Source organism: Protomyctophum parallelum (assembly GCF_964188405.1).
Source record: "Protomyctophum parallelum genome assembly, chromosome: 15".
NCBI classification, from domain to species: domain Eukaryota; kingdom Metazoa; phylum Chordata; class Actinopteri; order Myctophiformes; family Myctophidae; genus Protomyctophum; species Protomyctophum parallelum.
In genome coordinates, this window is record NC_139710.1 from 24,453,888 (window position 1) to 24,470,342 (window position 16,455).

A 16,455-nucleotide genomic window follows, 5' to 3' on the forward strand; every position below is an offset into this window, starting at 1 on the left:
TTATTTCCAACTCTAATGGCATTCCCATTTAAACAACATGGCAAGAACAGGGAAGGAAGAGCTCAAGTTGTTAACCAGACCTGTATAAATAATTATTTGTACAAGGTAAGAAAATGTATTAATTTAAATTATAATAACTGAAAGATAAAGAAAGATATACTTTTATTTTGCTGGATTGGTGTCATTCTCAATCACACCCTGCAACTTATGTTGGACTTATGGCAACACCAAAGGCATGGTACTGGGGGTACTGCAGGAATTATATCGGAGCCTTCCCTAAAACACCCTGGACAACACTCCACACGTCCTAGACTCTTCTCCTTTCCCTAAAACACCATGGACAATGCTCCAAAAGTCCTAGACTCTTCTCCTTTCCCTAAAACACCCTGGACAATGCTCCAAAAGTCCTAGACTCTTCTCCTTTCCCTAAAACACCCTGGACAACACGCTGGCCAACACTCCACACATCCTGGACTCTTCTCCCTTCCCTAAAACATCCTGGACAACGCTCCACACGTCCTAAACTCTTCTCCCTTAAAACACCCTGGACAACACTCCACACGTCCTAGACTCTTCTCCTTTCCCTAAAACACCATGAACAATGCTCCAAACGTCCTAGACTCTTCTCCCTACCCTAAAACACCCTGGACAACTCTCCACACGTCACCCAGCACAACACGCTACCGGTTGAAGACCCCATAGTGTAAATGGAATGAGTTGTGTGGTGAATGTGCAACTCACTGGAAGGCAAACGTGCTGCCAAAGTGATTCTTGGCAGCTCTGAAGTTGGACTCTTTGGCAGGCGGGCTGCTGAGCAGCAGGAACTGATGTGGCGTGTGCATGAACTTCAGTTGCTGTTGGCCAGACAGGGAGAGGCAGAAAGGCAGACGAGAATCACTGGCTGCGTTTACATGGACAATATGTATTCATTCAGAATGAATTCATTCCGAACAGAGATTCATACACAACTGATGGAACCTGAATAAAAGTATACCTCGTTCCTCATTCGTTTACATAACCAAAGCATTGTGCTTTGGTCTAACAGGCAGACATGTGTAAAATAATGCATGAATTCCAAACTCTCAGTAGCGTTCGTAATAAAGTGTTTCCATGGTAAATATATTACTGATTCCCAAAATTAATTCGGGTCAGACCGGAATGGAATATTCTATTCCAATTGAGGCTTTTACACAAGCATTTTTATTCTGAATGAGCAGTCATTCTGAATATACTTGTGGAATATATCTGTTCTTGTAAATTTGTGTTGATTTCGTCTACAAAAACGATGATAAACATTTTCGTCAACTACCTGTGTGCACTGATGCTAGTCGCAAAGTACCATTTATATTACATATTGTGATGTATATTTGTGAAGCAAAAAACATTCTCGGACCAAGAACAATTAATAGTGTGTTGCCTATACCAACCATACTAACTAAATAAAAAGACAATAACTAAAATTAAAACTAAATACAGTATATTGCCAATTTCGTCAACAAAATAATTGTGACTATAGTGGCCTATAGTCGCGATATTCTTGCCCAGCCCTACTGCATCCATTTTAACAATATAACCAAGTCTCTAAATCAAATCAAGACTGTGTTTTAACCACTTAAACCATATACTTTTCTGACCGGGGTCCCCCAGGGATCTATACTTGGTCCCCTCATTGTTTATACTTGTTTTACACTAAATTCCTTCGCCGACAATAGAAAATATACTGTATATAAGCTCACTTTTATTGAGGCTTGGTGTGAACGGGTAGATATATATTAGTGGTATAGATTAGCATTAATCACTTACTCTGGTGACTGGAAGTTTGACAATGTGTGACCTGTTACTGGATATGACCCTGCAAACACAAGACAAAGTGTTTTATTCGACAGCATATTTCATAACAGTGTCCACTATCCATACAGCATAACTCTAGTTCCATATTACAGTGCACGCACGTCACACACACACACACACACACACACACATACACACACACACACAAGAGAATGCATAGTGAAATGTAGGTAATGGCAAAATAATAAAACATTTTCAAATAGTTTTTTATTCATTATTTGTCTGCCACATGGTGGCACACGGTTGTAAGGAACGGCTCATGTTAGCAGTAGCTCACGATGTTTATCTTTTGCCAGAAACATTAACTTTCAGACAACAGAATATACCCCAACTAGACTAAGAGATTTAATTAGAATAATGTTTAAAATCACTGAAGTTATGGTAGGGTTTAGGTCCCATTCCTTAGTAGTAGACCCCCCAAAATAATCATATTTAAACTGGGGACCCCCCACCACCCTGACAGATGACTCAAATATCACAGAATTCTATTAAAAAGACTATGACTAGAACTAAATGTCAAAATCAATGGGTGAGCATGGTGCTCATCGCCCAGTTAAGCTGTCTCACCATTGTAGCAGTGGGTGAGCCAAGGGGTCATGTCTATCCATCTGTTTCTTTATCTCTAGGTAAGGGGCCTGTGGGGAGAAAGAGACACAAGACATGACATGCAGTTATGTGTCCTATCACGCTGCTTTCATATCGCCACTGTCTGAATATCCAAAACCGCTACTTTGCAGGTAATGTTTCATGCCATGGACGGAGATCACCAGCTGCTGGTGTTTTCAGTGATTACCCTGAGGGAGCTCGTCGCCAACGTATGGATGATGCTGGTTGCTAAGGAGACACACGCAATTGGAAATTAACCAGACATGATTTATTTTATTTTATTACTCTGTCCGCCTTCACGTTATCAGATTTAGGAAAATACATTTATCTCAGATTTTTTCCCCAGATTGTGTTTGTGGTTAAAACAAGCTATATTCAACGGCCCATAACTAAAGAACCGATTATAGTGTTTACAAAAAATTCAGTCCACAAAATCAACTGTTGATTTAGTTTACTAAAAAAGTAGGACATTTAGTTGACTAAGGGATTGATCGTTATTTGTCAGTGGTTGGTATGGATCTTTTTAATGTGTTCATAAAAAATGTTTTTCATACAGGTTTTCAGAGTAGTATTGAGTACAGTACTTAAGTAATTGTGAAGAAAAGTGTGAAGAATAGTGCGTGTCCAAAGTGCCCAGTTGTTCAGACTATTTGGTTGCGGTACCGAAATAATGTGTGAACAACCTCCTCCGTGCTGTAGTACCTGGGTCATCTCCCGAATAGATGTAAGGCTGTCCAGAGCTCTCATCACGCGATCATAGTCCTTTTTCTGTAAAGGAAAAAAAGAAAGAAGAAGACAAAAAAAAACAGAGTCATGCGGTGCAAATGGAGCAGCGGGTGTCTATTTTGAGCCCTGGTGTGTTCTGCATTTTAGAAGAACTTGATGAACGACGAAAGATGAACTCCACTGTTAGTCCGGAGCGAACGGAAAGATACACTATAATATATGGATATTAAAGGTTTCTGCAATCTCACCAATCTCTTGTAACTAATCACTAATCTCGTTTTTAATACACACGCACACGCACACGCACACGCACACACACACACACACACACACACACACACACACACACACACACACACACACACACACACACACACACACACAAATAAAATTAAATAAAGTAAAGCCAGGATTGATGAGCTTTGCAGTGTACATACCCTGGGGTTGAAGGCCAGTGTCTGTGAGTCGTTGGGATCAACCACAGAGGGATATGGCTCAAAAATGACCACTTTCCTGGGCGACTCCAGAGCAGAGCGACACATGGATACTAACAGATCTACTACCTGCACAGAGAAATGAAGATATAATATTAAAAGCATGATGTCTCTCTGAAGCTTCCGTATTCATGATGGACTTTGAGGAATGCAGTGGTTCTCAAACATTTGTTCATGCCAAGGACACTCCCAACTGCTTTTGGCCGCCAGACCCCCATCTGAAAATGTCTTGTGCCAGGGACCCCCAGAAAAGAAGATTTGGGGTTTAAAGAAATCCAAAAGTATTCAAAAATCTTCGCTGCGAGCTTGTACAGTAGATCTGCCATTTTTTAATAGCCAACATATAAATTATAAATTCGTTCAAATGATTGATATATTAACTACTTTTTTGGGGGGGGACCTCCTGGAACCCTCGGTTCTGTCTGCAACACAGCAGAACACACACGACGCAGCTGGTCTGTGATTACTCTGTTGGGACGGGGGAGCAGCCGAGCAGGTCCGTTTTGGAGTTCCATTTTTTGGACCCATGCTACCCTCGACCACTTTGAGAACCAATGTCCTAAAGAACACGTCGCATCAGTGGAATCACCCAGAGAAAAGTTATCGTTTTGTGGTGATCTTTCTTTTTTCTTTCATACAGTGGATAATACATTGTGCTTTATCTGCGTCATTTCCTCACTAGGAAACCTGCACCACTTATATGCAGCATCCAATGTCACTCTGTCTTTTTATAGAAGGTGTTCATTTCACAACAGTTACTTGACGTGTGCATGACTTGAAGAGAAATGGTCTGCATTAGCATATCATTCCTGTCGCGTGGAAACCTATTGTGTCCAAAACCGTTACTTTTCAGGAATGGAAGAAGAATAAATGTTAATCTTGTTAATACTTTTCATTGGTTCAATATTTATAGAACCCACAGACACACACTTAATAAGTCATATTAATTTGTTAAACTAACTATAGCAATATAGACTATAGTTATGTGTAACGCCAACTCGAACCTATAACTCTGTTTCGTCTGAGCAATGTCCTTCTGCAAACAACCTGTGTGTGGCTCAAAACGAAGCAAGTAGCCTAAAAGCATATGTAGGCTTATGTCAGACATCACCCGACGCTTGAAACATGGGCTTTAATAATTGATTGCCTTTCAACAAAACCATATTTGAAAAATATGGTAAAACCACACACACTGATTGGAGTGAGAATGCGTGATGGCACTTCTCTCTAAGGCACTTCTGTCTCTCTCTCTGGTGTGCGTTGCGTGTGTGCGTGCATTCGTGCGTGCATAGAAGGGCTTCATGTGTAGCAGTAAGTGGCTCAGAACCTCATGCCTGATAACCTAAAAAGCCTAACATCTCCTCAAAAACATCACCTTTTAACCTAATAATGCTCCCCCTCCTCTTTATTCGAAGGAAGAGGGGCATGGGGGCGTGGCACTATAGGTCACACTCTAGAGGGGACTGCAAGGTCCACGTTTGAACAAAAAATGTCCTCTCCATCAAATGTTGTTGTCTCCACCAGGCCGAAGGCATGTGGGGAGAGTATGTTTTGCACTCCGTCCGTCCGTCCGTCCGTCCGTCCGTCCGTGTGTCCGTGTGTCCGTGAACAGCTAATCTCGGCCACCGTTAACCCGGTCGATGCCATATTTTGCACACACACTCCCTGGATGCCAACCATGAACCTCTGCCCCAAACTTTCCAGAACGGCCTGTTATAGCGCCACCAGGAGGCCGCTTTGTGCAAAACAAGTTTTTGCACAGTACACCTACAGATTTTGTCCAAACATCACGCAAATTGGTACACAGTCTCTCTAGAGCCATTCAACGAAACGGGTCTTTCAGATTTATCAGACTCCATCCTGATTGGTTAAGATTGGCTTCCAAAGTTCACAGGAGTGCTCAGTTTCAAACAAAATGCTGCAAATCATGAACACATCGCGTGATTTCCGTGAAATTGTGCACCCACATTCCCACTAGGCCGAGGACGAAATGCCACATGAACAATTTCAACTCAGCCTCAAGGTGGCGCTATAACTGGCCGAAAAGTGTTTTTACCTCTAACTGCACGGATCTGTGGATAACCTGGTGGAGACCTGTGCCCGGAAGGGCACTTTTTCTAGTTCGTTCTGGGACCGTCTCCCAGTTACCCTAAGGGAGAGCCCCACTTTGTCAGCCTTCAAAGGACAAAAACAGTGGTTGAAAGATGACCCAGACGTGCGGTCACGTATAATATTTGTTGTAGACTAGGCCCACGCTAAATTACATTTGAATACATGTTAACCCAATCCCTCCCGACACATAGGCGGGGACCGTGAGTCCAGTGCCAGTCAAATGCGTGAAATACCACAGTAGAAGACACTACAGTGTGGCTTCACTCTAGGTGATGTGATGAGATGTTTCCGTCCGCGGATGTACTGAGAAGAGGGAATAATAACCATCCAATCACTGGATTTTGGCTCATTTTGAGCAGAAAAAGGAGTAATAACTTAAGCACGTGCGTGCACGTCGGATCCGTATGTAGGCTGTCTAACATGTGAGTAAAAGCAATTTTTTAAATATAAATACAATATACATATATATATATATATATATATATATATATAATTTTTAATTACTCGATTAAATTTAATTAAAGAAAGATGAGGTCCCTTTAACTTATGCTGTAACATTGTTATGTTATAATGTCTGTTTTATTACTTGATTTTTTTATTTATTTTTTGAGGGGAGGGGACTACGGTTGGAAAATAGCTTTCGCTATAAACCTATAATAATAATAATAACCTGGCATAAACCTGGCATATTTACAATTACTCGATTAAATTTAATTAAAGAAAGATGAGGTCCCTTTAACTTATGCTGTAACATTGTTATGTTATAATGTCTGTTTTATTACTTGATTTTTTTATTTATTTTTTGAGGGGAGGGGACTACGGTTGGAAAATAGCTTTCGCTATAAACCTATAATAATAATAATAATAATAACCTGGCATAAACCTGGCATATTTACACCTGCTCATGTATTATTACACCTGTCTTGTGTTCATCAATGTGCACTGTCCCGACCAAATTAACACATATAGTAAAGTAAAAGCCATGGGGGGAATTCCCCCTTTAGGCTAGTGGTATACATGTCTATGTTTCACACACGTGCCTGTACAGTACCTGAGCTCCGGTTGCGATCTCATCGGCCGCTTCGTTCATCACCCCCAGGGTTTGAAAGGCAAACACACACAGCTCCCTCTCACACACTGTGGGCTGTGGACGCACGCCCGCACGCACACGCGCACACACACACACACACACGCACGCGCACGCACACGCACACACACACACACAACACACACACACACACACACACACACACACACACACACACACACACACACACACACACACACACACACACACACACACACACACTCACACTCACACACACACACACACACACACACACGGGTTACACCAGTGGGTCGGTTTATTTGCGAGTCGCAACCCATACAAATTGGTCCGTGACCCATGTGGGTTGAAAATAAATATCCCTTTTTTGTGTGTTATGTAAAAAAGTAAATAACAAAGAAAACCAGAAAATCTAATAATTTCCATTTAGAATGTTTGTGAACCACGTTTGGGAAACAGTAGGTGTTAGACAATGAAAAAGCCCTGCGAAGATATCACTGAACTAGCTGCACACAACATTTACATTACCATCATCGTTGTGTTTAATTGCACATTATTGAGTCACTTTCAGTGTTCAATTTGTCAACTAACAATATGGGGAAGATTGTCCGTCGACTACCTATTTCACAGATAAAAACTACATAGCTATGATTATTGATGACAATTTTTGCCAACAAATAAAAACTAGACAAAAATGTTAGGGAGGGACTAGTGGAGAAGAGATGTCACGCGAAAATAATTACAAATAAATTGGCATGGAGCCAAGTATAAATCTGGCATTAGAACGCCATCACAGCCCACCAAAATGCATTTTAATTGACTAAACCGTTTAGTTGACTACAATCTTCATTTAATCTATAAAAAACAAATTGCATTTTATTCAAAAGAATATGTGAAGAAAAGTTTCTGCAGAGTCGAGAGACATCCCATTACTCCGACTACGTGCCCTCCGCGTGAGGTTAGGGTTAGGGATGGCATTATTAATGGGGCCAGTCGGACCAACGGACCAGTCGGAATAAATGGGTTGTCGGAACTCAGAACAATGATATGGCACTGACAGACCACTATTATGGTGCTAAAATTAGCCTATGGTGTGATGTCTTTTTCAACAACAAGCCAGCTGCTATCCTACAACTTGCGACGCGACAAGACAGTGTACCATTCAACAGCAGATCTTCGGCAACAGACGCTTTCCGACACTTATCGGCCGACAAAATCAAAATATGTGCTGGTCTACGTTGGGCTGCCTCACCCTGAGCATGGGTCCATTCTGGAACACGTGTGGCTCATCACAGACCACACAGAACTCGTTCAAAACTGGAATCCGCTGCTCTGCGTACTCTATTGTCTGCAATGACAACAACACAGAGGCAACAAAGTATAAACTAACAGTGTGTGAAATAAGTCCAGTTTTATAGGTATAGTACGTTGATTGGAGAAGTGGACTCAGGTGTGTAATGGGCATGGCACTGTTGGGCTGATGAGGGAGTGGAAACAGGTGTGTAGCAAGGAGTGTGGTGAAATGGAATGTGGGAGTGGCCATGGTAGAGAGACAGAAAGGTACGGTTTGCCGTCTCCCCGCTGGCCAGCATTCACATTGGCCAAGATTCTTCTGTACCCGAGTACACTTCATTCAACTGTAATGGCACATACAGTATGTGGCTCATGCGGACAGTGTGGACTACTGGGCTTTGGGAGATAGAGAATGTCATGTGACAGAAGAAGAGTCACAGTCAGCGTTTAGAGCAAATAATAAAGTTTGACTGTGTTCCTGACGCTGTCTTGAGTTGTAATAATAACTGTAATAACAACAATACACAACCAAAGGAGTGTGTACTAATGGTCTTTGAAACATCGCAATGTACAGTATATGCCAGTGATGTCACTGACTAATCCTTAATTGGTATCTTTGTACTAGTGGCAGTGGTCGCTACACTCACGTTTTTTGTTTGTTTTATATTTCACGCTCGCCCTACTCAAATACTAGTGTCAACATTCAAGTAGAACTATCTCAAATGGTCGGGGAGGACATTCCACAGGCGTGGGCCGTGGAGCAGAATGCCCGGTCATCCCCATGGTGCTTGGTCATGAGCGACGGTTTCGAGTAGAGGGTTGTAGTCTGAGAAGTTCTTTGAGGTAGGAGTATTGGTTTAATGTAGTGTGTCAAAATGATGACTGTAGCTGTTAGTTCAGGGGGGGAAGCTACTGCAGCCGGAATGAAGTGAGAGCAAAGATAAACATGTACCTGGACCAGGAAGCCTCTGTCTCTGATTGGAATGGATTTGGCACCGTTGTTTGGCTGCATAGAGTGAGGGAGATGGAAACGCTATTAGTCAGTGAACGCATACTGTAATATAGACCACTGGTTCCCAAACACTGGGTCGGGACCTATTTGTGGGTCGCGGACACATTGTTATGGGTCTCCTTGTCTTTTTGTTTGCTAAATTTGTTTTTTAACTATTATTTCAAAACATTTTCAAAAAACATTCCCAAACAAAGCGGTAAAATAGGAGTATGAATCGACCCTTAGCCTTGGCTTCACTAGAGGTCGGAATGGATACTCACCACAGGCGGCGTGGCGAGCGATGGGGCCAGGATGCCGATAAGCCCTGAGGTAAGAGAGAGCCGGCGGCCCGGCCCGTCAGGCGTCGAGTCCTTGAAGATGTCCACCTTCATCATTGAATCCGCGCATATAGGGAAACAAAGCAATTAACTTGTTTCACCTTCTGAGATCTTTTGGGGCCAGCAGATTCTTATTTAGTCGTTTGTTTCCCCCCTTCTGTGATTATGAGTGTTCTTCAGTGCTGTATCACCACTTGTGTGGTTTTCACAATGTGACACGTTTTGACTTTTGAGCTTGAAGATCTGCTATTATTGGCTAATGTTCCCCTGACTGAGAATAGGCACACTTTGTTCAAAGATTGTTGTTCAACACATAATAACAGCATACTAAGGCTGGCAAGGAATATCACTTCAAACACTAGCCATGTTTTGAATTGGGAATATGAGTTAGTTATCTTCAAAAAGGAGACAAAACAGTCCAAAATAAATTCAGACTGCTTATCCTTTGTTCAATCAGTCAATGTTAAGACTAAATTTGAAACCATGGGGCCAGTAGAACATTGAAAGACATCAAATTACCACTTGATTTAAATAAATCATTTGCTATGCATGATATCATGTGCTTATGCTTTCTACACCATACTGAGGCATACGCAAATACATGCATGAACTACGAAAACAATACGGGGAGATGAAGGTTTATAGTTCTGGCAAGAACTTCAAGCCACTTTCACCCAGCTGAATAAAGTCACATATGGGCCCCTTTTCCACCAGGGTTGAACCGGTTAAAGTTATTTTTTCCCTGCCTAATATCGAACCAGTTCAGAGTGTTTCCACTGAAAATGACTTGGTTCAGAACCCTAAGTTGGCTCGGAAGTGGAACCAAAAGAAAGTGGCTGCCGGTTCCGTTAAAGGTTCCAAGAATCTAGAACGGCACCGTTCTAGAACCATTTTTATTTTTGTGGAAAAGGGGCCTATTAGAGTTATATATGAGGGGCCACTGTATGGTACGGTACGGTATGGTACGGTACGGTACGGTATGGTATGGTATGGTACCTTGCCCATCTTGGTGCTGCTAGAGTAGGACCTGCTGAGCAGCCGGTGGTGATGCTTCAGCCCGTCCATCTCCTCCGTACGGATGGAGCCAGAACACGACCTGGTCATGGCGGAAAGTGGCTGTTAAATATCTCTATATTGTGATAGTAATCATTGCTGTAGAGTGTTTCAGTAACAGTGTTAAATAGCTCCATATTGTGATAGTAATCATTGCTGTGGAGTGTTTGAAGGAGAAAGATTCCTCAAAAAATTCATAATTTTTCATTCATTAAATTTTAATTCAATGATTTTTCTTGAATTAACTTAACATGAGGAAATCAAAGAAAAAAATCACAGAAATTACCTAAATTAGAAAACGAACATTTAAGAAGTAATACGTCTTGAGCTAAAAAGATTAGGAATCACTGCACTGAAGTATTCAATCAATCAATCAATCAATAAAAAGCGTGGCCCCTGCCTGCTGAGTGGTCGCTGGGGGGTCTTCAGCACTCCTCCTCCGCCCAAGCCAGACGAGGTGCTGACGCCCCCGCTGATCCCGCCCACGCTCACGCCTCCGGGGTGGTCAACGCACCGTGGGTCGCCCGAGCACGAGCGGGGGAGGAGCTTGCTGTGCGGGGGCCGGAGGGGCAGTGGCGGCGGTGGGCAGTCTTTGGGTTTGACCACGGAGGAGCAGGGGCGCCCCAGCAGGCGGTTGGGGGGCTTCAGGGACATGGGCGATGACGAGGAGGAGGAGGTGGCGTGCTCCATGCGCGCTGCCGCGTCACTGGACAGAGACTGACCCAGGAGCCTGTCGGAGGACCACCAGGGCTTCATTAGAGTTGACCCATTGTCAGATAGCTCCCTGACTGACTGACTGACTGAATGACTAACCAGCAGGCTCTTTCTGCCTTGTTCTGCCCTGTTTCCACCTTATGGTTGTTGGATATATTTGCTAAAACATTTAAAAGCTTAATTTATGCCCAGCCGCTTACTGCACCTGAGGAATTCCTTTTTACTGGGTCCAAGTTTAAAATTTAAATAAGAAAATAAGAACAATTAATAGTGGATGGAGAGAAAGGATTTTTGTCCAACCAAGAAACAGCAAGGGTGCAAAGAGGGGCACAACCACAGGCGGGACTTGACAAAGGCTCAATATTATATATATATATATATATATATATATATATATATATATAGGACTACATTTTTTTCACTGACTGAAACTGAAAGGGAATTTTATTCAAAAAACTATGACTAAAACTAAATCAAAATTTGCTGTCAAAATCAACACTGGTCTGGAAACAAAACTAATCTAACATCACTGCCGCTAGAGGGCGCTATTCCCCTGGGTCACAAGTGTAATGTTTTGTATTGGATTTCCCATTGGGGGAATCTTCATAAGAACTGTGCTCCAGAAATAAATAAATCACAGCGCTGGGATTTCTCCAAGTTCTCCAAGTAAATTGGTCTTCATGGTCCCGTACCCAAATAGACCTGTAATTTATTTTACCCAGAACCGAATGGAACAGACTAATTTTTTTTGTGGCTTTCGCCTTTATTTAATATTTTTTTATGGAGGGACAGCCAGTAGGCCGACAGGAAATGGGGAGAGAGATGGGGGGGAAGACATGCAGTAAAGGCCGTCGGGATCGGGAGTCGAACCCGCGGCACACTGCCAGACTGGATTACCAGCCAAGGTGCCTGGACCGCTGAGCCACGGCCCAGGCTGGAACAGACTATTGTTAGAGTTCCGAACACAGGCCTCGATCTTCCTTACGATCCTTTACCAAGGAATTACCAATGATACTAATGAAGGCTCTGTTCTAATCTAGTCAGAGTCATGGTGCTGATATTGTGCACGTTTCCAAATTCCAAATGGCCCCTTGTGTACACTAGTAGAGTGTACAAATGGAACCAAAAGAGTAGATAGAAATAGAGCTACGGGGGTCCTCGAAATTAAAAGTTTGAGATCCACTGTGCTAAGCTAAGTTTGTTTAAAGGAGCACTTCAATCATTGTAGTTAGGGCGACTTCACCCATTTTCAACATATCTTCATATGACTGGTCCTCACTAATAATGCTCATGATAATATGGTACTATTTACTGTCTGTCTCTCAGAGGAGGGATGAAACCCGTAAAGGGATGCACCGATGTATCAGCCACATATTGGTATCGGCCGATATTTGCCGTTATCGGTCAATAAAACTGACATTAACCGATAGCAGTAGCCGATATGTATGTGTTGTTGATAAGCATACATTTTGCGATGGCTATATATGTTGGTGTGTTGGTTATCTGCAGCCTTGAAGATAATAAAAACAGCAAAAAAATATCGTTATCGGTAACAGTATCGGCTATTGGCTAAATTGTTATTGTAAACATCGGTATCGGGGGGCAAGAATTTCCATATCGGTGCGTCCCTAAAATGAATAAATAAATAAATAAACTAGCAAGCCTAATTTACAAACTGATCAAAAGGGTTAATACCAACCTGTGTGCGGCCTTGCTGCAGCCGTCCACCTCCGGTTGTTTGACAGCACTGGAGCAGGTGCGGCGGAGCAGGCGGTGCGACTTGGACACTCCGTCCTGCTCTGGTTTCAGCTTCTTTTTGCTCTTCACGCAGCCAGGAGGAGGGTAGCTGGGGGACCTGCCACACAACGTACGTATAACGTGACAGCATCATCAAAATGTTCCCCTATTTTGTCTGTTTATTAAGCCATTTAAGCCTGACGTCGAAATAAAATGTTCGCTCTGAAAGAATATATATTCAAAGTTTGTGCAGCATTTCTACGATAAAAAAAAAATAGCAGATCTACAAGCTCGTAGCGCGCCATGAGCTTGTAGATCTGCTATTTTTCAACAGCTAAAGTATAACATAATGCTTAGTTAAAACACCAAAACGGGTTCCCGTCCAGCATGACTTAAATCGCTAATCACAATTATTAGAAGGACAATTAATCAAATTAAAGTGCAATCTCATAATCGAGACAGCCGCAAATCCAGTCCAACCGGTATATTGGTTTGGCCTGTCAACCATTATTTGACCACCCTGAAAAGTCCCATGATTTCCCCCAAACTCCATCTGATGCGATGTACAATTTGAAGTGTGAAAACCAGTGGTGGAAAGTAACTAAGTACATTTACATAAGTACTGTACTTTATTTGAGTATTTCCAATTTCCAATACTTACTTACTTCTACTCATCTCGGATGCAAATCATTGTACTTTTACTGCACTACATTTATTTGAAAACTTTACTTACTAGTTAATTTGTAGATTTTGATTATAATGACAACACTATTGCAATATTGATACTTTTACTCAAGTAAAACATTTGAGCACTTTTCCCCCACCACTGGTGAAAACCCAGACAACAGAGTGCGTAATGCCAGGTGGTGTGTGTGTGTGGTCTCTCTGACCTGCGCAGCGTGGAGAAGATGTGCAGGGGGGACTTGACCTTCTTGTCATTGTTCTTCTTGTTGTGGGAACAGTTGAGCTTCTCCTTGCTCTGATGCTTCCACTGCTGCGTGACAAACGTCTGCATGATCCTGACACCACAACACAACGACAGCTTTCACTATGACCGTGGGTTTCAGCCCTTTTTCATATCAAAGTCCATTATTTGTTTTCCAAATTTCAGCCACGGACCATGATGAGATTTTGCCTCTCAAGACCGAAACTAAAGAATATTTTGTTGCCCACAATTCCATGCTGTATTGATGTTGTTGGGGACCGCGTGTAATTCAGACAGGGCATTAGTCCGACACGCGTCCGCATGTTGGACTAGCGTCTGCTCCCGTGCTTGAGAGATAACAGGCACGATCAAAAGAACAATTATTTTACGTTATCTAATGTAGACTTCTTGTAAATTAAGTAATGCTTAATGTTTAACAATAATGTAACTCTTGGGATTTTACGCTCTCAAGAGTTAAAGATCCAAGTAATAAGAGTCCATTTGGTTACCAACTCTCCGTCATTTAGCTGGGGACCACCTGGGATGCCCTCAAGGATCCCCAGTTTGTTATGTGTGAGTACCCCCCCCCCCCCATTTAATAACATACTGTATTACCCCAATGGTACCCCAAACGACACTATAAAATCCATTACCCTCTTATCTCCATATTTTATGAAAAAGTTAAATTTAAAAGCTCAAAACAAGGCTCATTTATGCTATTTTTGAAATTGTATTCTGAAACGTAACAGTGTTGGACATACAAGTTTTGCGCCCGACAGAGGCGAAAAGAGACTTTAGTCTCAATGTGGCTTTATACTGGTGAAAAAAAAGGTTACGGAGTATTAATTAAGCTTCACTTTATCAACGGTGTAAGTATGATCAGATAATGAGTGCTTTCATTTCCGCGGGGGATTATCATTATATTCATAAAATATTCAGGGCCAGACACTTTCTTAATTAACCACTTAAACTCTACGTACTTTGTTGACCGGGGTCCCCAAGGGGTCTGTGCATGGCCCCCTCCTTATTTCCCCTACCTACAAACCAAATATCCTCGCCAAAAATAGCTGATCTACACAAGCTCAACGCGTTGCGATGCGTTTTGAGCTTGTAGCTCAGCGATTGTCACTGAATGCTTGCCTAGGCTGGGCCATTTGATGTCAATTATGACAATTATAAACCTTGATTAGTTAATGAAAGATTATTAAAAATATATAAAAAATGTGAGAATAGCAGATCTAAGCTCACGACGTGTGCTTGTATTTCAGCTATTTTTGTACAACGAGGTGAGAACACAGTATCGGACAAATGGTTCCCGACCCAGTGTTTGGATCACACACCATGTCCGGTCTGACTGAATGATAGACTACGTCGTAGACGTCGAAACATTTTAGTGAAAAGAACGATAATTGCCATTCTCATCCCTACTGCCTCAGTCTGTGTTGGCAGATATTAATGAGGGACATGAGGAGGGAATAACTGACTGCATTGTTTAGAAGGAACTGCTCCGTCTATAAGTCCATCATTCAAACAAATATTTGTTTTGTTAATGATGTAACATTCTCCACTCATAACGCATGCTTTAAGCCAGGGCTTTTCTGAACTACATTTCTCAGCAGAAACCTTGTCTCTCGAGTCTCTCACTCTTTGTGGATTTGTGTATAATTTAATGCTCTACTTGATTGTTTTTCAACCCTTTTCATATCAAGGACCATTATTTATTCGGCATTTGAGCCACGGACCTCCATGTCCATGGACCCGTAAAGGTCCATTTGGTTTTGTTTTACACTCTCAAGAGTTAAAGATCAATAAGGGTCCATTTGGTTAAGTCTCCATCATTTCACTGGCGACCACCTGGAACACCCTCAAGGACCACTGGTTAAGAACCATCTACTTCACCATACTAGTGTCAGCAATCCGAGCTTGTAGATTGGCTATTTTTGCTATTTTATTTGAAGTGAAAGCGGAAAGTCTATGTGTTGATTTTGTATAAATACCATAACAATTGAAAGGTATTAGCAAGAGCTTGGGACTAAATATTGGATCCATTGGAACACAGGTTCACTTTTTCCCATTTCCACTGGACAGAAAAGATATGCATGATCATAATCAATATAGATTACACTCAGAGGTGATGGGTCATTTTTTTGTTGAATAAATATATCGCTGATGGCGCAGAACTTAACTTAACTTAACTTAACTTAAAAAATAAAACTATTGCACTTTCTATTTTATTCCGTCTTTTTATGCCTTATATAAAGCCACTTGAATTTCCTTGTGCATGAAATGTGCTATGCAAATGTACTTTCTTTGATTAAATGCCAAAAATAAAACCTTGTTCTTAATTTATTCACAAATGTGTTCTGCTGCTCTTGTTTCATGAATGATACGCAAAGTTTGTATTCAGAAATCTCCATATTTGTTTTTGCATAAATTAATGCCCTACTAAATCATAATAATACAGTGTCAGTAGACAATCTATTAGCTCACAATGTGTTGCAGCTTGTAGATCCCTGTTTATTTTTTGTTTTTTTTTAATTTTAGAACTG

The 16,455-nt window shown here is 41.7% G+C and overlaps 1 protein-coding gene across 2 annotated transcripts in view; it reads right to left on the reverse strand.

Annotated features, from left to right (window-relative positions):
- Positions 1-16,455, reverse strand: part of parp8 (poly (ADP-ribose) polymerase family, member 8) — a 63,803-nt gene that overhangs the window by 8,582 nt on the left and 38,766 nt on the right. The window contains exons 11-23 of one of the 2 annotated variants that reach the window (XM_083784292.1): positions 13,872-14,000; positions 12,944-13,099; positions 10,931-11,260; positions 10,474-10,573; positions 9,421-9,525; positions 9,101-9,154; positions 8,108-8,203; positions 6,841-6,933; positions 3,621-3,746; positions 3,160-3,225; positions 2,419-2,486; positions 1,804-1,852; positions 742-854 (exon numbers count right to left, since the gene is read on the reverse strand). In XM_083784292.1, coding sequence (XP_083640418.1) covers positions 742-854; positions 1,804-1,852; positions 2,419-2,486; positions 3,160-3,225; positions 3,621-3,746; positions 6,841-6,933; positions 8,108-8,203; positions 9,101-9,154; positions 9,421-9,525; positions 10,474-10,573; positions 10,931-11,260; positions 12,944-13,099; positions 13,872-14,000 — 1,485 coding nt within the window. The remainder of the gene's footprint in view (positions 1-741; positions 855-1,803; positions 1,853-2,418; positions 2,487-3,159; positions 3,226-3,620; positions 3,747-6,840; positions 6,934-8,107; positions 8,204-9,100; positions 9,155-9,420; positions 9,526-10,473; positions 10,574-10,930; positions 11,261-12,943; positions 13,100-13,871; positions 14,001-16,455) is intronic. The other variant, XM_083784293.1, reaches the window with a different exon arrangement.